The 16,778-nt window shown below is 54.7% G+C and overlaps 1 protein-coding gene across 3 annotated transcripts in view; it reads right to left on the reverse strand.

Moving 5' to 3' along the window:
• Positions 1-7,536: 7,536 nt before the first annotated feature.
• LOC116950282 (V-type proton ATPase 116 kDa subunit a 3-like) overlaps positions 7,537-16,778 on the reverse strand; it is a 46,930-nt gene continuing 37,688 nt past the window's right edge. For 2 of the 3 annotated variants that reach the window (XM_032967972.2, XM_032967970.2), the window contains exons 17-21: positions 14,931-15,035; positions 13,592-13,687; positions 12,979-13,096; positions 12,431-12,602; positions 7,537-9,675 (exon numbers count right to left, since the gene is read on the reverse strand). In XM_032967972.2, coding sequence (XP_032823863.1) covers positions 9,579-9,675; positions 12,431-12,602; positions 12,979-13,096; positions 13,592-13,687; positions 14,931-15,035 — 588 coding nt within the window. In that variant the 3' untranslated portion in view covers positions 7,537-9,578. The remainder of the gene's footprint in view (positions 9,676-12,430; positions 12,603-12,978; positions 13,097-13,591; positions 13,688-14,930; positions 15,036-16,778) is intronic. The other variant, XM_032967971.2, reaches the window with a different exon arrangement.

Here is a 16,778-nt window from a genome sequence, read left to right on the forward strand (position 1 = left end):
CACTCACACCTCCACACTCCTAGCCCAGCTAGTCCCACCTCACCTCCACACTCCTAGTCCAGCTAGTCACACCTCACTCACACCTCCAGACTCCTAGCCCAGCTAGTCACTCCTCACTCTCAGCTCCACACACCTAGCCCAGCTAGTCACACCTAACTCTCACCTCCACACACCTAGCCCAGCTAGTCACTCCTCACTCTCAGCTCCACACACCTAGCCCAGCTACTCACACCTCACTCACACCTCCACACACCTAGCACAGCTAGTCACACCTCACCTCCACACTCCTAGTCCAGCTAGTCACACCTCACTCACACATCCACACTCCTAGCCCAACTAGTCACACCTCACTCTCACCACCACACACCTAGTCCAGCTAGTCAAACCTCACTCACACCTCCACACTCCCAGCCCAGCTAGTTACACATCACTCTCACCTCCACACACCTAGCCCAGCTAGTCACACCTCACTCTCACCTTCACACACCTAGTGCAGCTAGTCACACCTCACTCACACCTCCACACACCTAGCCCAGCTATTCACACCTCACTCTCACCTCCACACTCCTAGCCCAGCTAGTCACACCTCACTCACACCTCCACACTCGTAGTCCGGCTAGTCACACCTCACTCACACCTCCACACTCCTAGCCCAGCTAGTCACACCTCACTCACACCTCCACACACCTAGCCCAGCTAGTCACACCTCACACCTCCACACACCTAGCCCAGCTAGTCACACCTCACTCACACCTCCACACTCCTAGCCCAGCTAGTCACACCTCCCTCACACCTCCACACACCTAGTCCAGCTAGTCACACCTCACTCACACCTCCACACTCGTAGTCCAGCTAGTCACACCTCACTGTCACCTCCACACACCTAGCCCAGCTAGTCACACCTCACACACACCTCCACACACCTAGCCCAGCTAGTCACACCTCACTCACACCTCCACACACCTAGCCCAGCTAGTCACACCTCACTCACAGCTCCACACACCTAGCCCAGCTAGTCACACCTCACTCTCACCTCAACACTCGTAGCCCAGCTAGTCACACCTCACTCACCTCCACACTCGTAGTCCAGCTAGTCACACTTCACTCACACCTCCACACTCCTAGCCCAGCTAGTCACACCTCACTCACACCTCCACACTCCTAGCCCAGCTAGTCACACCTCACCTCCACACTCCTAGTCCAGCTAGTCACACCTCACTCACACCTCCAGACTCCTAGCCCAGCTAGTCACTCCTCACTCTCAGCTCCACACACCTAGCCCAGCTACTCACACCTCACTCACACCTCCACACACCTAGCACAGCTAGTCACACCTCACCTCCACACTCCTAGTCCAGCTAGTCACACCTCACTCACACATCCACACTCCTAGCCCAACTAGTCACACCTCACTCTAACCACCACACACCTAGTCCAGCTAGTCAAACCTCACTCACACCTCCACACTCCCAGCCCAGCTAGTTACACATCACTCTCACCTCCACACACCTAGCCCAGCTAGTCACACCTCACTCTCACCTCCACACACCTAGCGCAGCTAGTCACACCTCACTCACACCTCCACACACCTAGCCCAGCTATTCACACCTCACTCTCACCTCCACACTCCTAGCCCAGCTAGTCACACCTCACTCACACCTCCACACTCGTAGTCCGGCTAGTCACACCTCACTCACACCTCCACACACCTAGCCCAGCTAGTCACACCTCACTCACACCTCCACACTCCTAGCCCAGCTAGTCACACCTCACTCACACCTCCACACTCGTTGTCCGGCTAGTCACACCTCACTCACACCTCCACACTCCTAGCCCAGCTAGTGACACCTCACTCACACCTCCACACACCTAGCCCAGCTAGTCACACCTCACTCACACCTCCAGACTCCGAGTCCAGCTAGTCACTCCTCACTCTCAGCTCCACACACCTAGGCCAGCTAGTCACACCTCACTCTCACCTCCACACACCTAGCCCAGCTAGTCACACCTCACTCTCACCTCCACACACCTAGCCCAGCTAGTCACACCTCACTCACACCTCCACACTCCTAGCCCAGCTAGTCACACCTCACTCACACCTCCAGACTCCTAGCCCAGCTAGTCACACCTCACCTCCACACTCCTAGTCCAGCTAGTCACACCTCACTCACACCTCCACACCTAGCACAGCTAGTCACACCTCACTATCACCTCAACACTCGGAGCCCAGCTAGTCACACCTCACTCACACATCCACACTCCTAGCCCAGCTAGTCACACCTCACTCTCACCACCACACACCTAGCCCAGCTAGTCAAACCTCACTCACACCTCCACACTCACAGCCCAGCTAGTTACACCTCACTCTCACCTCCACACACCTAGTCCAGCTAGTCACACCTCACTCTCACCTCCACACACCTAGCCCAGCTAGTCATATCTCACTCACACCTCCACACACCTAGCCCAGCTATTCACACCTCACTCTCACCTCCACACTCCTAGCCCAGCTATTCACACCTCACTCACACCTCCACACTCGTAGTCCGGCTAGTCACACCTCACTCACACCTCCACACACCTAGCCCAGCTAGTCACACCTCACTCACACCTCCACACTCGTTGTCCGGCTAGTCACACCTCACTCACACCTCCACACTCGTTGTCCGGCTAGTCACACCTCACTCACACCTCCACACTCCTAGCCCAGCTAGTGACACCTCACTCTAACCTCCACACTCCTAGCCCAGCTAGTCACACCTCACTCACACCTCCACACTCCTAGCCCAGCTAGTCACACCTCACTCACACCTCCACACTCGTTGTCCGGCTAGTCACACCTCACTCACACCTCCACACTCCTAGCCCAGCTAGTGACACCTCACTCACACCTCCACACTCCTAGCCCAGCTAGTCACACCTCAGTCACACCTCCAGACTTCTAGTCCAGCTAGTCACTCCTCACTCTCAGCTCCACACACCTAGGCCAGCTAGTCACACCTCACTCTCACCTCCACACTCCTAGCCCAGCTAGTCACACCTCACTCTCACCTCCACACTCCTAGCCCAGCTAGTCACACCTCACTCACACCTTCACACTCGTAGTCCAGTAGTCCAGATAGTCACACCTCACTCACACCTCGACACTCCTAGCCCAGCTAGTCACACCTCACTCACACCTTCACACTCGTAGTCCAGCTAGTCACACCTCACTCACCTCCACACTCGTAGTCCAGCTAGTCACACCTCACTCACACCTCCACACTCGTAGTCCAGATAGTCACACCTCACTCACACCTCCACACACCTAGCCCAGCTAGTCACACCTCACTGTCACCTCCACACACCTAGCCCAGCTAGTCACACCTCACTCACACCTCCATACACCTAGCCCAGCTAGTCACACCTCACTCACACCTCCACACTCCTAGCCCAGCTAGTCACACCTCACTCACACCTCCACACTCCTAGCCCAGCTAGTCTCACCTCACTCTCACCTCCACACACCTAGCCCAGCTAGTCTCACCTCACTCTCACCTCCACACACCTAGCCCAGCTAGTCTCACCTCACTCTCACCTCCACACACCTAGCCCAGCTAGTCACACCTCACACCTCCACACACCTAGCCCAGCTAGTCACACCTCACTCACACCTCCACACACCTAGCCCAGCTAGTCACACCTCACTCTCACCTCCACTCACCTAGCCCAGCTAGTCACACCTCACTCACACCTTCACACTCGTAGTCCAGCTAGTCACACCTCACTCTCACCTCCACACACCTAGCCCAGCTAGTCACACCTCACTCACACCTCCACACTCCTAGCCCAGCTAGTCACACCTCACTCACACCTCCACACTCCTAGCCCAGCTAGTCACACCTCACTCACACATCCACACTCCTAGCCCAGATAGTCAAACCTCACTCACACCTCCACACTCGTAGCCCAGCTAGTCACACCTCACTCACACCTCCACACTCCTAGCCCAGCTAGTCACACCTCACTCTCACCTCCACACACCTAGCCCATAACTAGTGTAGTTAACCTGGTGGTGACCACCCGGCTAACTACACTAGTTACTACATAACTAGTGTAGCTAGCTTGGTGGTGACCACCCGGCTAACTACACTAGATACTACATAACTAGTGTAGTAAACCTGGTGGTGACCACCCGGCTAACTACACTAGTTACTACATATCTAGTGTATCTAGCTAGGTGGTGACCACCCGGCTAACTACACTAGTTACTACATAACTAGTGTAGTTAACCTGGTGGTGACCACCCGGCTAACTACACTAGTTACTACATAACTAGTGTAGCTAGCTTTGTGGTGACCACCCGGCTAACTACACTAGATACTACATAACTAGTGTAGTAAACCTGGTGGTGACCACCCGGCTAACTACACTAGTTACTACATATCTAGTGTAGCTAGCTTGGTGATGACTACCCGGCTAACTACACTAGTTACTACATAACTAGTGTAGTTAAGCTGGTGGTGACCACCCGGCTAACTACACTAGTCACTACGTAATTAGTGTAGTTAACCTGGTGGTGACCACCCGGCTAACTACACTAGTTACTACATAACTAGTGTAGCTAGCTTGGTGGTGACCACCCGGCTAACTACACTAGTTACTACATAACTAGTGTAGTTAACCTGGTGGTGACCACCCGGCTAACTACACTAGATACTACATAACTAGTGTAGTTAACCTGGTGGTGACCACCCGGCTAACTACACTAGTCACTACGTAATTAGTGTAGCTAGCCTGGTGGTGACCACCAGGCTAGTTAAACTAGTCACAACGTAACTGGTCAGACGAGGCATTCGCAGGAATGCTGTCACGCCTTTGATGTTTGCCCACTGCAGTTCAGATAAAGCACCGACGCCGATCGCATCCTGGAAGCGCGCCACGATAATGTCCAATGGGACACGCTTCTTGATGGCGTCGTCGCCCATGTCACACGTCGAATTCCACCTTGTCGGTGAGTCCTGGTGCGTCGGCTCCTCGCTGGCGAGCTTGGTGAGCTTGGTGAGCTTGGTGACCTTGGTGAGCTTGGTGAGCTTGGCGAGCTTGGTGAGCTTGGCGAGCTTGGTGACCTTGGTGAGCTTGGCGAGCTTGGCGAGCTTGGCGACCTTGGTGACCTTGGTGACCTTGGTGAGCTTGGCGATCTTGGTGAGCTTGGTGAGCTTGGCGAGCTTGGCGAGCTTGGTGAGCTTGGCGACCTTGGTGAGCTTGGTGAACTTGGCGAGCTTGGTGAGCTTGATGAGCTTGGCGAGCTTGGTGAGCTTGGCGAGCTTGGTGACCTTGGTGAGCTTGGCGAGCTTGGTGACCTTGGCGAGCTTGGCGAGCTTGGTGAGCTTGGTGAGCTTGATCTTGGTGACCTTGGTGAGCTTGGTGACCTTGGCGAGCTTGGTGAGCTTGGCGAGCTTGGTGACCTTGGCGAGCTTGGCGAGCTTGGCGACCTTGGTGACCTTGGTGAGCTTGGCGAGCTTGGTGAGCTTGGTGACCTTGGTGAGCTTGGTGAGCTTGGCGAGCTTGGTGAGCTTGGCGAGCTTGGCGAGCTTGGCGAGCTTGGTGACCTTGGCGAGCTTGGCGAGCTTGGTGACCTTGGTGACCTTGGTGAGCTTGGCGAGCTTGGCGAGCTTGGTGGGCTTGGTGAGCTTGGTGATCTTGGTGAGCTTGGTGACCTTGGTGAGCTTGGTGAGCTTGGCGATCTCGGCCTCGCGGCGGTACGACTGCCGGACGACCTTGCTGCGCCTGATATTGACGAGCGCCTCGCGCAGTTCGGCGTAGGTTGACTTGATCGGTTTGAGAACTTGGACGACGCTGATCTGGACCCAATGATCCGGGCAGCGAATATGGTGGCAAGCCCACAACTGCTTATATCCGGCATCTGCATTGACCAGGGCGAACAACGTCTTGACAGCACTGATCGCATCGGAGCCATTGGTCGCTGGTGACAGCGAGCAGCTTGCTTGAGACGTTGTGCCCAAGGCTCTGGAGGTGCTCAAACAGAGCGGTGCCAATGCGCTTGCCGACACCCCTTCGGGACTGCACATAGAGGATCATCAGCAGCAAGGATTTCGACGCAACAGATTTGGTGTCGATCCAGTGCACCGTGACCATCCAAAATCCCTTCAGGTTGCGGTTCGACCACCCGTCGATGGTGAGCGAGATGGCGACGTCCAGGTTGGAGAAGAACGCCCCGACGATGGGCAGCATGGTGGCGTGATGCTCGACAATCCTGCGAATGACGGTGCGGGTCGACGGGCCCTCGTATCCCTGCGTCAGTGTGTGGACCAAGGTCTTGAACTTGTCGCTGCCGGCGGCTCGCAAAGAGATTGCACCTTGGATAACAAAATCAACCACGGCGTTCTCAAACTTTACCAGGAGGCGATCCGGGATCGCTGGCCGGCTCAGCGTTTGCCGCTTTAGGCGGCTCGCCGACGCCGACGTCCCGACCTCGCTGCCTGGGGCGAGCACGTTGTGCTTCTTGAGGTGGACTTTCCACCCCGATGCGTTCGTGTGGGAGGAAAACCACTTGCAGCAGTGCACGCACTACCACTTTCCTTGCTGCACACGGAGTTCACCCTCCATACAGTCGTGCGTGCGCTCCCACGGGAACCATGCCGCTGCGACATCGCTTTCACGATACCCACAAGTCAGCTGTCGAGAACAGGGACGGAGGGTCACTGGAAATCGGTGGGGTATCTGTAAACGGATCGCCCTGCACAATCGCGCAGGAGGGCGCCGCACGGGGAAGCCGTCGTCCAGCGATGGAACTTCACTCCACAAACATCGCACAAAACTTGTTTTGGCAAACATTTGAATTTTATTTGGGATTTGTTTCTGTGGCAATGAGCGTGCCGAGTTGTTGCATTGTGGCGGGCAAATGGCTGGTGGCGACTGCACCGCCACACCGCAGCAGACACGGGGGGGGGGGGGGGGGGGGTGACAACACTGGGGGACGCAGCAGTGGGAGCTAGAGGGCCCTGGAGAGCGTCACACACACACAGCGCGTCACACACACACAGCGCGTCACACACACAGCGCATCACACACACAGCACGTCACACACAGCGCGTCACACACACAGCACGTCACACACAGCGCGTCACACACACAGCGCGTCACACACACACAGCGCGTCACACACACACAGCGCGTCACACACACAGCGCGTCACACACACACAGTGCGTCACCCGTGGAGCGCGTGAACGCGTCTTCTGTAGCGTGGAATCACACACGCACACTTTATCACTCTGACCGGTTCTAGTTCTGTTCTCGGCTCCTGCTGTTGGCTATATTCTTGGCACCCATTGTTTTTTTTAGTTTTTTACTGTGCATCTGGAAGGTTTCGTTACAAAGGGCATGACTTCGCTAACGGAGTTAATACGTTAATAATGAGGGCTGTAACGATCCAGCCTCCCATCGAGCGAGCAAATCAAATCGTCTTGAATTCACGGACACAATTCGATTCAAGGATTGGTTGGCCGTGGCTCGTTTTAGCGTCTCGTTGGTATTGTTTCTCGTTTCAAACAGCTCTGCTAGCCCCGCTAGCCGAGACGTAACATTTAGCCTATCGTGCGCACGCAAACAAATGTGCACACGCGATTCGATCAGTGCACCGCGAGAATCGATGGTGGTCGATGGGTCGATGGATCCGTGCACTCTTACCAAACCATTGGAATGAAATGTGCGACCAAACCATGGAAACGCGAAAATCGATGGCCCCGATCGGCCATGGGGTCGGGAACCAGACGCGCTTCCCGCGGTCTCGGGCGAGCCCGCCACGGCTTCAGTTTTAACTTCAATTTCGGAAGTAGACGAAGATTACGTGCCCAGCGATAGCAAACGCGTGTATTGTCCCCCCACACCACCCACGTTTCCTTTCCCACCACTGCCCGCCCGCCCGCCCGCCGCTAAAAGATTTGTTTAAAAAAATATTTTAAACACAGCATTCAGAAGAGAAAACCATAGTCAATGTTTTCCGTCTAAAAATTTCTCAAGTAGCAAATTCCCTTTCGCATTCGGGATAAAAAAAAAATGTACATTGTGGCAGTATTTCGTGCGTGTGTGCGCGTGTAGGGGAGCGGTGCGCAATCCGGAGACCCGAGTTCGACTCTCGCTCACGACCAACAGCAGCAGATATTTGAAGTGGTCCTTGGCCTCCCCTAGATCGAATCAGCCTCAAACGAGTCCCAGGTGCGGTATGTAAACATCAGCATTGGGAATACAAAGGTGGCCGGGCGTGGTGTTAGCCACCCCCTCGTGTGCTGCGCCAGCTTTCATAGGTGCTACTCGCTAACAGCACTGTCCCCAACAATCTGTTAAAGGCTACACGGGGGATCTTGTGCAGTGGACTGTGGAGAGTGGTTGGGTGGTGGGCGGTGGCAGTGCGCAATGAACCCGGCGGCCTGAGTTCGATCCCCCCTGGTCACAGCGAACTATCAGTGGCTAGTGGAATCAGAACCAGTCTGGGCCTTCCCTTCGTCAATTCAGTCTCAAGTGAGTGCTTGGGGATTCCCTTCGTCAATTCAGTCTCAAGTGAGTGCTTGGGGAGAGAGCGTATCAACATCAGCTCTAGAGAGACAAAGATGGCTACACTTCCCCCTGGAACCGTATCGGTCTTAATAGGAGCTCGCTGACAGCTCCCGCCCCAACAGTCTGTTAAAGTCTACACAGAGGCTCTTCATAGCTGTGGCGATGCAACAGTCTCGATTTCAATTCCCCGGCCACGCTTAGCACCTCAACTTGTTCCGAGCCTCATGGTGCAGCCCGCCCCATAGCCACGGGAGAACCACAGGAACCCCCACACGTGTTCCTGGCCACACCACCACCACCACCACCACTCGCCAGCAGTGCTGCCGACCTTCAACAGGTGCTCGCTAGCATCACGCTGTCTGCCCCAGTCGACAGTAAGGCGAAGGGGGAGGTTGATGTTTGCATGGGAGATGAGCAGCTTTTGCGTGTGTGCGACGTACTGACTGATCACCCCTGCCGACGGAAAGCACGAGGCTGCCAATGCTCGAGACCGTTTGGCACGTACTGGCTTTTCAAAGCAAACATTGTTGACATTTTTCGTCCCCACACTGTTTAGAAAGCGGTAAGAGATTAACGCGTGAAAACTGGTATGTTGGGAGGGACGTGCTCTCTAATTCCGGATAAATCAGAAAAACCTGAAAACAAGGCCAAGATGCAAAATCCTGGATGATTCCAACATTTAGCTTTGCGTGACGTCACTGCCACGCTTCTCCGGCCAAGAGCGGCGGCGGCGCGTGACGTCACCGTCGTTGGTACGAAGGAGTTTTCAACAAAATTATCAGAAAATGTGAAGAATAAAAATCTAAAACTGGCCCTAAAAATCCGTAACGCAAAACGTTTTAATTTGAAAACTATCGCGAGGATGCGGGGGGGGGGGATGTTGGAAAAAGATCGGCAGCCGACCGCTTGAGAATGGCAGGTGCATGGTAGAAGTCTCGTGTAATCCCTGTTGCATTTTGTAAAAGTGAAGTATGTGAGGGGGCGGCGGGGGGGGTGTTTCTTGGGATAACCGCGGGGGGCTTAGTCTGTGTGCACCAGGCCTTCCAGGATTGGTTGGAAGTAGAACGGAACGAACAGGTACCCTGATCCCTTGTAGAACTTGTTCTGGAACTCCACCCTGCATGGACACGGACACACAAAAAGACAAAGATCCCCCAACATTAACAGACTGTTGGGACAAGTGCTGTTAGCGAGCACCTATTGAGGCCGTGATGGTACACACGAGGGCGTGAGTGGCCAGCACCACGCCCGGCCGTCTTTGTCTCCCCACCAGGTACTCATGTGAGGCTGAGTCGACCTAGAGCAGGGCGTAGACCGGTTCAGATAATCGTCACTGGTGTTGGCCGTGAGCGGGAATCAAACTCGTGTCGCCGGGTTCATAACGCGGTGCACTGACCGCTACACCAGCGCTCCCCACCCGGACACACACATGGACACGCACGGACAGACGCGCACACACACACACGTGTGTGAGCGTGAGCCATGTGGTGGTTGTGCGGTTGCGATGGAAACCAGAAAGTAAATGCAAAGTGTGGATTCTTGGAAGTCTTTGAAGGGGAACGTCATCTCGGCACGGTTAGCCCCCCACCTCCCACCCCCCTGCCCCCCCTCCTCTTTGATCGTTCACATACACATGGGAGCGTTGGTGCAGTGATTTGCGCGCTGCGCTACGAAACCAAGGAATTCCAAGTTCGAATCGCGGCCGTGGCTAGCATCAGTGGCGAGTTATAGATCGGCCATTCACAAGCAACTCCTATGGCCAAAAAGTTAAGCGGAGGCCATTATTCAGCAGAGGATTTACTAGACATCTATGAAAAAGAGATTTAAAGCTCAGCGGATTCCTCCAGTATAACTATTCAGATTCTGACAAAGAGCTGTAAATTATATGAATATGTAAATGTGGTGCCTGCTGAATGAGATTACGAAGAGCCGCTCGATCAATTTATTAGTACTTTCATTTTAAGGTAAATTATCACATGTTTAGGTTTGTGCTAATTACTTCGTTAATTGGCACAAAGTTAAACAACCAAAGCTGGTATATTACTTTTTAGTTGGTTAGTCATATTTAAAATAACATAACTTGAGAATTAGATTGTATTTATTTTAGCAGGAAGGGCCCAATGAGCTGCTGAACACTTGTTATACAGTACAGATCTTAGTTAAATAAGTCGTAACACAAACAGCGAGTATCGCTACATGTTACAGGAACTGGGAACCGGACCAAAATATATTAATACAACAAGAACAATTTAACAAAATAATGACATTTAAAACAATGGTATTCTTAGTTTGGTTCACAAACAGCCTTGTTCCGATTAAGTTCGGCGTGGTGAGGAGGAGACTGAACCACAGACGGCCGAGCGGCTCAGGGCTCAGAGGGGCAGAGGGGACTGAGCTGGCATCTGTGAGATTCTGGGTTTGAAGCCGGGACTTCAGGCACCCACGTGATTGAACTGGTTCTTCAAGCACAGCAGCCGGTCGGTGGCTCTTAGCCTGGTCACAAATGCAGACCCGAAGCACATGCCATAAACTAAGAAACTCAAACTCTTAGAATCAACAAAATCAGTTCTATAAATTTCCACGTGAGAGGCCACTTCGTCGAGCTTATCATTTGTGATTGCCAGGTCGCTTATGACAAAGAGCTCTATAGCTCAGTGGGGAAGTACCTGGTAAAATAAAAATAGTTTAGTTTTAGTTTTTTTCCACAGCACCCACTCATGCACCGTGCCGGCCTCAATAGGCTCCTCAATAGTGGTTCAGTGGGTGATGCACAGGTGCAGTAAGCGCACCTGTACGATAGTCCCTATGCCAGGGCCCGTACGAGAGTGCCTTCCCCCCCTCCCCGTATCCATAAGACGTCACGCGCGGGATCTCAGAAGTAGTTCTGCAAGGCCGTTGTCTAACACGTGGGGTGATGCAATGTTGAGCGAGCGTTCCGAGTGTCCGTTTCTGCCTCTCGATACCGAGAGCACAGCGTGAACAACGTTGGGAGAGAGGGACACACGAATGAACTCTGCTCAATGCTCGTGAACAGCGATTGACTTGCTGTTGATTTTTGTCCACGATGAACTAAGAGAGGACGCCATCTGGTGGCGCGCGCGTGTCTGTACGCGTATGCATGTGTGCGTGCGGAGTGGTGGCACAGTGGTGTGCGAGCTGCGCTACAAACCCGGCGACCCGAGTTCAATTCCCACTCACGACCAACAACAGTGGTGAAGAATATTTGAACCGGTCCTGGGCCTCCCTCTAGGTCGACTCAGCCTCAAATGAGTAGCTGGTGCGGTAAGTTCACCCACTCACTAACCCACCTACCCACTCACCCAAACTCACTCAGCCACCCACCCACTCACTCACCCACCCACTCACGCAAACTCACTCAGCCACTCACCCACCCACCCACCCACTCACCTACACACTCACCCAGCCACCTACCCACTCACCCAAACTCACTCAGCCACTCACCCACCCACCCACTCACTCACCCACTCACTCAGCCACCCACCCACTCAGCCACCCACCCACTCAGCCACCCACCCACTCAGCCACCCACCCACTCAGCCACCCATCCACCCACTCATCCACCCCTAGTAGTTGTGTAGCCATTGATAAACAGGCTCAGACCATCAACTTCACTGCCCCCATAAAAACCCAGTTTAATCGCAACGCAGTCTATGCGAGTCCTTGGGTAACTGTGCGGTCTAAGTCACTGGTGAGCAGGCCGAGGCCATCGTCTCCCTGCCCTTGAGAACCCGGTCCGACCACAACGCACGCGCGATGGCCCCAAAGCGCACCTGGCCTGGCACGAGCGTGCCCTGGCGCCGTCAGTGCCGCTCGGTGGCTAGCGGTGGTTGTTGTTGTTGTTGCGCGGTTACCAGTGCAGGCGCAGCGCGTGCAGGAATGCGGAGAGCCCCTCCATGACGAGCAGGATGGAGAGCGTGAGCACAGCGAAGGCCCCGAAGATGGGCACCAGCAGCACGGCGTGCGACCAGCTCGTCGCCCGGAGCCCGAAGCTCAGCACCATCTTCCACAGCACCTCGGACAGCTCTGCGCACGCGGGGGGGGGGGGGGAGGGGGGTGGGGGGTTGGGGTGGTGTACGTTCACATTCACCGAAGAGCACAGCAAGAGGAGCCCAGGGTTAGTTCCCGGGAGCCGAGGGGCTCGCGACTCCGCCACGCGCGGCCAGCGACCAACACGGGGCCCACCATTTTGAGGCGGCTTTGCGTGTTGCAGATTTTCTTTCTCCGCATTTGAGAATCGGAATCTTTATTTAGACTGCAGGAGGAATCCGATGAGCCGCGAAGCTCTTTTTCACAGGTGCGCAGCACGGGTGGGTCAGAGAGTTACAATAATAATGAGGGGAAGGGCCGGGGTGGGGGAAGAGCGGACGGAGGGACGAGGACGACGAGACTGAGGACGCACCTCCGTGCGCCAGGCTGAGCGCCCAGAGGCGCAGGTAGGAGGCCGTGTTGGAGATGCAGCCCAGGCAGTACTCGATGGTGTGGATCGCCTGGTGCATGAAGATGTCGCTGAAGTCAACCTGCACGTTGTAGCGGAGGGGGGAGGGGCGCTCGTGAAAACGGTGCCGACGTCACGTTCCAAAAACAACGTCACGTTCCAAACATGGCCGTCTGATTGTAAACGCAACGAAATCCTTTCTTCCAACGTAGCTCCGGACCCCCACGGACAGTCCACATCACGACCCCGCTACGCGCCACAGGCACAGCGCGGTCGGGACGGAAGGGTCGGCCGAAGGATAAAAAGACGATTTTATCGAGATGGATTCGTGGGGAGAAGTCCCGAGAGGATCTCTCCTCGTCTCACGACGCCAACGCCGACAAAATGGACAAAAAAAGATCACCACCGTTGTTGTTCGTATTTTTTCGCGAAACCAAAGTGGCAGCACAGTGGTGGCGATGAGCTTCTCCGCGCCTCCGGCGGGAGGGCCTCGCAGACCCAGGCAGCCGGCCGGGACAGAGCGTCGCGACGTCTTCATCTAAACGCGTTCGCGCGTGGACAGACTCCGCACACTCACCTCCGCGTGCTCAGAGTCCGGATCGGCCTCCACGGTCACGGCGGTCAGGAGCGGCGTCCTCTCCTCCGACTGAATCAGCAGCGTGAGATCCCTCTGCTGGGGTGCGGAGTGGGGGGGGCATGGGGGGGGGGGGGCATCGCGAATGGGAGGAGGGGGGGGGGGCGGTCAGCGATCGCAACTGGAGGGCTACGTCCGGCGGCGGAGAGACTGACGGGGCTGCCCCCACGTGCATCGTGCGTCTCCCCAGCCCGCCGTGTGACGTCAGCTGACGCGGCAGGAGCTTGCTCACCGCCCTCCCGCGCGGTAGCCGCGTGCGTGTGCGGGGAGACACCCTCGGCGCAGGTTGAACAATCGGCAGGAATTGATGTACAACTTAAGCAATTTGTACTTGTACACTTGATTTATTTTCATTTATTGACTTGCCTTGCTTTCCTGTACTTTGAACTCCTATTGGTTTCGGTATTTTATTTGGTGTTGAAAATTTCTAACCCCGCGCCCTTACTGGACATCTGTGAAAAAGGGATTCATAGCTCACCGGAGTCTTCCAATCTAAATAAAGAAGACTTTGACTGGGAGTGAGAGGGGGGCGGTGCGGTGAGCGAGACACGAGGGCAGTGGATGGGACTGCAGAAGAGGTGCCGGGGAGACGCTCGTGGAGAGAGAAACTCTGAGCACCGCCCCCACGCCCCGCCAAAGTTCACGCATCTCTCTGCAAATCGATAGTGCTCTACACTACTCTCTGGATCGTGTTAATGTAAGCGTGTCTACGAGCCTCAGAATCAGAATCAGTATTTATCCTGGAGGAATCCGGTGAGCTATGAAGCTCATTTTCACAGATGTCCAGCAGGAGCGAGTCAGAAGGTTACAACAACAACACAAAAACGGTGAAAAAACAATGCAAGTGTCTGTAAGTGTGTGAGAGTCTCTACGAGTCTATGGGTGGCTGCGTCTCTGTGCGTCTGTGATCCCCACGTAGCGTCTGTGATCCCCACGTAGCGTCTGTGATCCCCACGTAGCGTCTGTGATCCCCACGTAGGGTCGTGGACGCGACGAGGGAGCGGCACGGCCAGAGCCCCTGCGCAGGAGCCTCAGACTTCATCGACTAACGATGTCCTGTCTGCTGGTTTCGTGCTCGATAACTCGCGCCCCCTTTAAAAACGGTGGTCACCCCCCCCCCACATCCCACCCCCCGAAGGCGGGAAACCCCCGTAAGCCACGCCCAGCGAGACGCAGCTTGTGAAAACCTCCCGACCAGCAGCACGCGTGGGAACGGAGGCGAACCATCATAGCCGTGCTATCAGACCCGTCGAGTAACAGAAACCATCGTCGCACCGCTCACCCTGCGCCTCATCCGCAACGCGACGACCTGGGACAGCGGCTTCCCCAGCAGCAACACGGGCACCATGAGCACGGCCACCACCACCAGCAGCATCTGCACCTTCGCCTGCTCGCGGGGACGACAGCGGCGTGGCGGGGTCAGCGGAGGGAGCCGGCGTCACAATCACTGAAAACCACCACGGACAGCGCTGACAGGCGTAATCACTGGTCACTATCAGTGGGATGGGGTAATCACTGGTCACTATCAGTGGGAGGGGTAATCACTGGTCACTATCAGTGAGAGGTGTAATCACTGGTCACTATCAGTGAGAGGTGTAATCACTGGTCACTATCAGTGGGAGGTGTAATCACTGGTCACTATCAGTGGGAGGGGTAAGCACTGGTCACTATCAGTGGGAGGGGTAATCACTGGTCACTATCAGTGGGAGGGGTAATCACTGGTCACTATCAGTGGGAGGTGTAATCACTGGTCCTATCAGTGGGAGGGGTAATCACTGGTCACTATCAGTGGGAGAGGCAATCACTGGTCACTATCAGTGAGAGGGGTAATCACTGGTCACTATCAGTGGGAGGTGTAATCACTGGTCACTATCAGTGGGAAGTGTAATCACTGGTCACTATCAGTGGGAGGGGTAATCACTGGTCACTATCAGTGGGAGGTGTAATCACTGGTCCTATCAGTGGGAGGGGTAATCACTGGTCACTATCAGTGGGAGAGGCAATCACTGGTCACTATCAGTGAGAGGGGTAATCACTGGTCACTATCAGTGAGAGGGGTAATCACTGGTCACTATCAGTGAGAGGCGTAATCACTGGTCACTATCAGTGGGAGGGGTAATCACTGGTCCCTATCAGTGGGAGGTGTAATCACTGGTCACTATCAGTGGGAGGTGTAATCACTGGTCACTATCAGTGAGAGGGGTAATCACTGGTCACTATCAGTGGGAGGGGTAATCACTGGTCACTATCAGTGAGAGGGGTAATCACTGGTCACTATCAGTGAGAGGTGTAATCACTGGTCACTATCAGTGGGAGGGGTAATCACTGGTCACTATCAGTGGGAGCAGTAATCACTGGTCACTATCAGTGGGAGGGGTAATCACTGGTCACTATCAGTGGAAGCGGTAATCACTGGTCACTATCAGTGAGAAGTGTAATCACTGGTCACTATCAGTGGGAGGTGTAATCACTGGTCACTATCAGTGGGAGAGGTAATCACTGGTCACTATCAGTGAGAGGGGTAATCAATGGTCACTATCAGTGAGAGGGGTAATCACTGGTCACTATCAGTGAGAGGGGTAATCACTGGTCACTATCAGTGGGAGGGGTAATCAATGGTCACTATCAGTGAGAGGGGTAATCACTGGTCACTATCAGTGGGAGCAGTAATCACTGGTCACTATCAGTGGGAGGGGTAATCACTGGTCACTATCAGTGGGAGGGGTAATCACTGGTCACTATCAGTGGGAGGTGTAATCACTGGTCACTATCAGTGGGAGCGGTAATCACTGGTCACTATCAGTGGGAGGCGTAATCACTGGTCACTATCAGTGGGAGGGGTAATCAATGGTCACTATCAGTGAGAGGGGTAATCACTGGTCACTATCAGTGGGAGCGGTAATCACTGGTCACTATCAGTGGGAGGGGTAATCACTGGTCACTATCAGTGGGAGGGGTAATCACTGGTCACTATCAGTGGGAGGGGTAATCACTGGTCACTATCAGTGGGAGGGGTAATCACTGGTCACTATCAGTGGGAGGGGTAATCACTGGTCACTATCAGTGGGAGGGGTAATCACTGGTCACTATCAGTGGGAGGGGTAATCACTGGTCACTATCAGTGGGAGCG

This window comes from Petromyzon marinus, chromosome 38 (assembly GCF_048934315.1).
Source record: "Petromyzon marinus isolate PM22_M1 ecotype Great Lakes invasive population chromosome 38, UKy_Petmar_22M1.pri1.0, whole genome shotgun sequence".
Lineage (NCBI taxonomy): Eukaryota > Metazoa > Chordata > Hyperoartia > Petromyzontiformes > Petromyzontidae > Petromyzon > Petromyzon marinus.